Genomic DNA, 7,706 nt, shown 5'->3' on the forward strand with positions numbered 1-7,706 from the left:
AACTGACTGCACATACGCTCTTCAGATAGGTGTATGCGAGCGGGGGATATAAGTATAAACGACGTAGAAGACCCACGTCCCTGCTTCTTCGAGCAAATATAAGCAAGATATCAGTCGTGGGTCGGGCAAAGTGCGGACAGTTGAAGCGTGAAAAGCGAGCCGCCCCGCACAATGGCCGGGAGTTCAAGAAGTCGAGCGGGGAGTACTCGGGAAAGTTGGCACCGGGTCTTTCTTTCTCTAGTTGGGAAGGCGCCGGCACAGACGAAAGCTTTAATAATAATAATTGGTTTTTTGGGGGAAAGGAAATGGCGCAGTATCTGTCTCATATATCATTGGACACCTGAACCGCGCCGTAAGGGAAGGGATAAAGGAGGGAGTGAAAGAAGAAAGGAAGAATAGGTGCCGTAGTGGAGGGCTCCGGAATAATTTCGACCACCTGGGGATCTTTAACGTGCACTGACATCGCACAGCACACGGGCGCCTTAGCGTTTTTCCTCCATAAAAACGCAGCCGCCGCGGTCGGGTTCGAACCCGGGACCTCCGGATCAGTAGTCGAGCGCCCTAACCACTGAGCCACCGCGGCGGGGCAACGAAAGCTTTCAAAGCTTGCGTTCAGACTACATGGCGGAGAAGGTGGTTTCTTCCCCTCTGTCTCGAAGGGGAAGGTACACGTAGAAGGTTCCTGGGGGCGTACACGTTCCACTCTGCTGGCAGCGTTCAGCGGAGGCCATGCAGTAGCCCCATCTATCGGGAGGTAGCAGCACAATGTTATTGCTGTTCCGCACAGAGACATTCTTAGCTTGATGGCGCTTAAAATTCCAGCAGGTATTGATCAGGATGCTGCATGAGGGATGAGCAACCGTTGTATCCCGTAGGCTCTTATCCCGTTTCAAGCCAGGGTCATGGGCCGGTACTAATAAGAGCTCATCGTGATAATTTGATGGCCGGATGGCTTTTTATTTGTCAGCTTAGAGCATTTTTCGATGCAAGACATTTTCTCCTGTCACAACCATGTACAGTGCGTTCATTCTCACTCGAGGCGGTCTTCGAATTGGGCGATAGTGATACGTGTTTTACAGTTTATTCTTACATATATTCCGCAGGCGTCCAAGCCTGCAAACACCATCCCAAAAAGTTGCCTTCATATCATTTTGTATGGTTTTGTTTTATTGCACGAAATTTCAGTTTCAGACAGCACAGTAAATCCCGATAAAATTACTGTAGTCAATCGCACACTGAACCTTGCGTGCGGCCAACAAAGATAGGGGCTCTTCACATCCATTCCACAGAAAGATTGAATTTTGTGCAAGAAATGCAGGTATGTACAGCCCTCGTCAAAACTATACAGCCAAAGATGTTCGTCTCTAAGCTGTGTAGCGGGCTCCCTAGAACATCCAGCAATACAAAGCTTGGGAGGCTTGAGGACTCGAAGCCTTTTATCGTTGGAGAGATTACGGTCTCTGAGTATACATGACCAGGCAGGCTGAAGGCCTCGCAAGCAAAACCTTTGGGCTGTATACTTTTGACTGGGGGTGTACATTGAAGCAATTGTAATGTTGAGGTCGAGAATACTCACGAGAGTATTTCAGACTCAAATTATAGTTCTAGTTCTAAATTCTAAAACAGAGATAGTACATATAGGTACTAGAGGCTTGAATCTTGCTGGAATTACACGAACATACTTACTTTTCTCCGAGCACAGATCGAACGCATGCGCTCATTGGCACTGTTCGCGCAATGTTTTCTATTCTGAGGAATGTCACTTTTCCATCTGCTCCAGGAAGACCTGCTTTTGTTGAAACTTTCTCAGCACCTCCTGATGGCTGTTTTATTTTCTTGAATGCGCAGTGATGGTTGTGATTTTGTGCGGACGACAAGTGCCTGCGTTTACAAAGAGGAATGCGCTCTCATCCTCGAGTCTTTCTGAGCTTTGAGTCGCTTGATTGCTGCAGTCCTCTGTTGTCTTTTATCGATATAAAGAAGAAAGTTTCACTTTAACATTTAATTCGCCGCAAATTCGTCACTTAGTCTGCGAGACCAATTGAGTTCCAGATTCATATGTTTATTCCTCTCACACGCGACTTGGCGGCAAGGGGAGCATTGCGTTGTGTCATCAGAATGAACGTTAGTTGGAAAGAGCAACGCAGTCGTGTTTTTTTATGAGCACATTTTCTATTACTTCATTTATTCATTCATTCCTAAACGGTTCACAAGAGACATTACATAAGGGCTGGGCTGACAAAATGGTATTGTTTCGGATACAGATTACCTTCGACGCCTAGATTTGAAGTGAACGCGATTGACGATGGTCGTCACTTCGGATGAAATTTGTGTCGTGGTCATAGAACCGCTGATACATTGTTCACCTGACGCTGCCCGACGACGTGCACCGCTGTGCGCGGCGGAAAGTAAAGACTGCTCGCGGAGGTGAGGAAAGAAGGCTCCCCTTATTTTATGGCAATCACAGACAATACATGATCATGTGATGAGTCTGGCTGCCTGTAGGCTTCTGCTTAATGCGACCCGCCGCACGTATTAAGGAGTTCTCAGCACAATTTTGTCATTAATAAAAGAGTATGAAAAAAGGACGGTGGTTTAGCTCTGGTTAAACCTGGGATGACGCGGTAGCTACAGCTGGCCGAGTGGAACTTGGTCACGTGATCAACCACGTGACGAACCACGTGATCAGTCACGGCGCCGCGCCGCCGGCAGTTGCTCCGCACCACGTGACCAACCAGGTGACAGCGTGGCAGCGGCGCCACGCTGAAGGCTCGAAATGCTACCGTAATGTAGCTATCGCTATAAAAGCATGGCCGACAACAGTGGTCGCTCATCGAAACAGCCCTTCGTAATTCCTCAGAGCCTTCCAGAAACTTCTTAATGGCCAATCTGACTGCTTCAGGTACTTTGCAAAAAAATTTAATGTCTGGGTACCGAATGGCGATTCTCCTCTCTCTGTAATGACAGCAGTGCTACCGATAATTTGTTACCGCATCCACGATCACATCATTAGGTAAACACGTTCGAACGCAGATAACAGGAATGCACAGCCACTTGGAGTAAATCTTATTCATTTCTTTAAATGATTATCGGCATCGTGCTTCCAACGAATCACCGCTCTTCTTCGTCTCGGCGCAGGAAGTTTTTCTGCGCCTCTTGGAGCATGGCCTCGACGTCGTCCCGTGTGCCGGTCGCATTCTCGTCCTTCGCCTCGACAGTCGTCTCCGGCTGGAAGTTTAAGATACGAGTTGGAAGGTGAAGCGCACGCACCGAGGGGCATCCTTTAACATTTCACTGCATTCGCTGTTGACAGCTTTTAGCACGGTTTTACGGCATCTACGGGTGATCTATGCCAAGGTGGTTTCAGCGACGGTTGGTGAAGGGCTTCGTCAGCCGAGAATCCTCGATCTCGAGAATTATTCTGTGACGTCGAACACACAAATACCATTTTCTAACGATCCAAAGGCCATTATTTTTAACAGAATAAAGATGTCTCTCCAAATTTAACCCCGTCTTCTTGCATACCTGCCTTCCCCTGCGCCATATAACACCGAAAATTCGTCCAGCTAATCCCTAACTGTCCTTTGAGCTTCTTTAACTTCAAGGTGGCTGAGGTGTTAATACTTAAAAGCGCACCTGCCCCGCCCCTTCAGCTTAGCTAGTTCACACATGCGGCGTAAACACGAGCAGTTAAGTGCGTAACCTAGTATGTCTCAGCTAAAATATGTGGTCCTATGTAAACCTTACCGTTCTCCAAACGTAAAACAAGCTCATTCAGTATTATGCAGCGAGAGCTGTTAGTACTGACTTCGACATCTTCCGGTGGTTCGGCGTAACACTTATTCATAGCACAGCCCGATCCACTGGTGTCCATGCTGTGCAGAAGCCACAGAGCGTACGCGTCTTCGTGGGGATTAAAAGTCGTTATTTAGAAAGTTACGGAAGTGCTCTTACACTGCGCGGACGCATGGGCCGGTGCAGTTAGAGAACGATGAAAGCGGCAGAGAATAAAAATGATGCTCGATTTGCGTAGCTAGGCAAGATATGAATTAGGTGCGCTAGCAGTTCGGTTTTCATTGGTCGACCATCCTCCACATTCATGGACCCCAGGGAGTCTTCCTACCACTCCTGGCGCAGTGGTCGAGCGATGCGCCCCTGCCCTTCTGTGGCAGGTGATGCCATCGGTGGGACTTCGGCTGCTTTGGTTTGTTTGCGATCCAGGTTGCTCTTCGCGTGCAGCCTCTCACGATTAATTGAGCTGCCGCCTGAGACGGTGGGCAGGCGAGCAGCCCGCCGCAAAACCGGCTTCAGACAGACAGACTAACACATAACAACTAAATGCAGGGAATTGCCACAATAAGTGCTAGCGCGCTAAAGTAAATGACGATTTTTACGCTAGTTGTCACTGAATTTCGTGGTACATGGAGAGAGCGTGAACGCTGGCATTGTTTTTTTTTTTGCGCAAGCACAGAAACCCCTATCTCAGATTCCGCCGATGTTTTTCTGTTCGAAGCATCTCGTAGGTGGCCCAGCTGCCCACTGGATTGTGGGCAACCTTGCATCAGACTTTATTGGCCAAGTGTGCGAAACACTTAATGGCAAAATATGCTGTTGCCGCGAGTGTGTTTCGATAGCAGGAGCCAACTAACAATTTTTCCATTTAGTGTGAATTGTGTTAGCGTTGTGACGCAGCCACGGCACGAGATCGCGACGTCCTATATGCTGGGTATCTGCACTCTGCAGTCGGAAGCTCCTTGTCAGACCCTGCAAACCACTGACCGTAGGGTAGACGGAACTGGCTGCGCCGCCGCCGGTGTCGGCCATCTCCAAGTAGACCACTGCGGCGCCGAGTAGGATGATGGTAATGATGAGGATGCCCGGCAAGTTGCGCTTCAAGCAGGACGGCGGGCTCGGCAGCGAGCCTAGGGACATCATCAGCTCGGTCTTGTTCAGGTAGCTGGGTGGCTGCCTGACGTACCTGTGGACAGGGCGGAACGACTTTAGACTCCGGCAATGGGACGGCAGCATCCGCAAGCAGCCACAGTCAGGCAAGAAAACAAAGTACAACGAAGTGAAAATCACTCTCAAGAAAGCTGTTCGTGAAACGTACGTGCATAGAATAAATGCAGCGGCACCATTCTAATTGAGGTTTTTAGAATTGGATTCAAAATGCAATAATGATATGTATCCACATTTTAGCAAGCATAACTTTCGTTGTGCTAGCAGCATAGAACCCTTGCGGCAAAAAAGGCGTAGTCGCTGTGTTCGTGTGAAGCCTTCAATCTCCTGCACCCCTTGCAGATAGAAGTGGGTCGTGGCACCTTCTGGGCACTCTGCGTGCCCAGAAGGATGGATGGATGGATGGATGGATGGATGGATGGATGGATGGATGGATGGATACGGCTGAACCCTTTACATCGGGCGGTGGCTCAAGCCACCTAGCCATGTCTTGTGAAATTTTACTCCTGTCTTGCTTTTAGCCACCAATCAGATAACCTTCGCTTGGTTACTTCTAACCTCTTAAAATCCACTTTCCCTTCACTATCCCTAAACCCCAATGCCTTGGGTAAGTCAGCCCCGCTGCCTTCCACTGTAGGGTGAAGCCCTTTACAGAAAAGTATCAAGTGTTCAGCCGTTTCCTCCTCCTCTCCGCACGCAATGCACAAAGTGTCTATCTCCTGGTACCTGACTCTATACTTCTTAGTCCGCAAAACTCCAGTCCTGGCCTCAAACAACAAAGAACTTCCCCTACAATTATCATAGATATTTTCTTTGACAATTTCCTGTTTAAAGGTCCGGTATGTTTCTAGTGCCGATTTCGTCAGCATCGCTGTTTTCCACAAAGCTCTCTCTGTTCCTTTAACCTTTTTCTTAACCGATAATTGCTGATTTGCCCCCTTACTGCTGTCCAGATATTTGCTTGTCAATTTTCTAGTTCGCTTTCTCCATTTCGTGTCAACATTCTTTATATACAGGTATCTGAAAACTTTCCTAGCCCACCGCTTTTCCTCCATCCTTCTCAATCGTTCCTCAAATGCTATCTTACTGCTAGCCTCTCTGCTCTCGAAAGACGTCCATCCCATATCACCCTGTACCCCCTGATTTGGTGTATTGCCATGTGCTCCCAAAGCTAACCTCCCTACTCCCCGTTGCCTAATTTCCAGCCTTGCTTGAACATCTGGCCTCATACACAGGACCGCATTCCCGAAGGTCAGGCTAGGGACCATCACCCCTTTCCAGATCCCTCTTACCACCTCATACCTATTGTAATTCCACAGTGCCCTATTTTTCATGACAGCTGCATTCCTACTAGCTTTATTCATTACATATTTTTCATGCTCTGTCAGATACTCAACACTGTTATTTATCCACACCCCAAGATACTTGTACTCATTCACTACCTTTAGCACGAACTCCTGTATTCTATGCTCGCCGCCCTCTTCATTAAATGTCATGACTGCAGATTTTTCCTTACTATACTTGAAGCCTAATCTATCTCCCTCTGTACTGCATATGTCTAACAACTTCTGCAGGTCTTCCTTGTTGTCAGCCATTATCACTATATCGTCCACATATATTAGTCCCGGTAATGTCTGTTTAAGAAATCTACCCTGCAGCACCCTCTGGAGAGCGCAATGGGAAGATGCAGTGTGAAGGCGATCGATGTAAAAGACATGTTCAACCAATACTGTTAACACATATTTATCGCACGACGTCGTATGAATGCCTGTTAATTTTTTGTGTGTGTTTTCATATTGCCTCGCACACTCGGCGCCCAAGAGTTAGCCAAAAGGGGCTCTGAAATTGCCGTGCCCTAAACAGCCGCAGCTTCGATGCCTGGTGTAGGAGCTACACTTCCCAGTATCACCTGGAGGCAGTACCGACTGCGCTACTACAGCGACCACAGTTATTACACAACGGAACACGCGGCTTCGGCAGGTATGCGCGAATTCGGCAAGCCATATGCCACTTGACACGCCGTCTATAACAGGCTGTCTTAGTTTATAATACTAAATTTATTTATTTCAGAATACCGCAGGCCACTGCTTCACCCAAGCAAGGGCGACTCTAGCGACACTGCAGGCAGAAACTACAGCGGTGGAAGCGGTGAAACGCGTGGACTGCTGAGCGTTAGCCTTACTTTTCAAGGCCGTGCTCGTAGACGCTCCTTTCGGGGCCGGCGTCCAGCTCAAGCATGATCTCAGGAGGAGGCGCGGCAGGTGCAGGAGTCACCGCAGGTGCTGGTGCCTCTGCAACGGAGGCCGGCTTCGGGGGCCTCCTCTTGACGTTCTTGGTTGTGCTGGGCCTGGAAGGCATGCTTGCTGACGCTCTTGCTGACTGTCTTCTTCGTTCTTCTCACCCCACGGGCCGGAATTTCTTCTTCCTTGAGATTCACGTGAGCCAGCTGATAAGCACTGGCAGGCCGCAACAGTTTCTTAGTCTCTCAGTGCGTACGACAGAATTAGAAAGCAATGATAAGAATTCATACCACGGTGTACATTCGTAAGGCCACTGTTGGCAATGTTCTGTCATTCTGCCATTCAGGTGGTCCTGCATGTCTATTCCCATCCTCCTCTCCTTCAGTGCAGTCGTCAAAGGGCGTGCCCTTAAGGTGACGTGAGGGCTTCTTCACAGGTATGTTATCGATAGCGAAATATTTTTGTATTAACACTTGTTTTTATCTAATTTTCTCTCAAATTTTAATT

General features: G+C 48.4%; 1 protein-coding gene and 1 non-coding gene across 2 annotated transcripts; both read right to left on the minus strand.

Moving 5' to 3' along the window:
- Positions 1–511: 511 nt before the first annotated feature.
- Positions 512–583, minus strand: TRNAS-ACU (transfer RNA serine (anticodon ACU)). The gene has a single exon. It is a non-coding gene; the product is annotated as a tRNA-Ser (tRNA).
- A 2,528-nt stretch (positions 584–3,111) lies between these two features.
- On the minus strand, positions 3,112–7,498 carry LOC144103787 (uncharacterized). Its single transcript, XM_077636440.1, has 3 exons — positions 7,142–7,498; positions 4,780–4,978; positions 3,112–3,228 (listed from the first exon to the last, which is right to left on the minus strand). Exons 1-3 carry the CDS (start codon positions 7,315–7,317, stop codon positions 3,112–3,114), a joined length of 492 nt encoding a protein of 163 aa, XP_077492566.1. The 5' UTR covers positions 7,318–7,498.
- Positions 7,499–7,706: the final 208 nt, after the last annotated feature.

This window comes from Amblyomma americanum, chromosome 9 (assembly GCF_052857255.1).
Source record: "Amblyomma americanum isolate KBUSLIRL-KWMA chromosome 9, ASM5285725v1, whole genome shotgun sequence".
In the NCBI taxonomy this organism is placed as follows: domain Eukaryota; kingdom Metazoa; phylum Arthropoda; class Arachnida; order Ixodida; family Ixodidae; genus Amblyomma; species Amblyomma americanum.

What these genes read in the sequence shown, in the direction of transcription:
- LOC144103787 (XM_077636440.1), bottom strand. Translation starts at nt 7,317, where the DNA reads ATGCCTTCCAGGCCCAGCACAACCAAGAACGTCAAGAGGAGGCCCCCG. An exon ending in TACGAGCACGGCCTTGAAAA is followed by an intron (nt 4,979 to 7,141) that starts GTAAGGCTAACG and finishes CCCTGTCCACAG; the next exon opens with GTACGTCAGGCAGCCACCCA. An exon ending in CCAGTTCCGTCTACCCTACG is followed by an intron (nt 3,229 to 4,779) that starts GTCAGTGGTTTG and finishes TTAAACTTCCAG; the next exon opens with CCGGAGACGACTGTCGAGGC.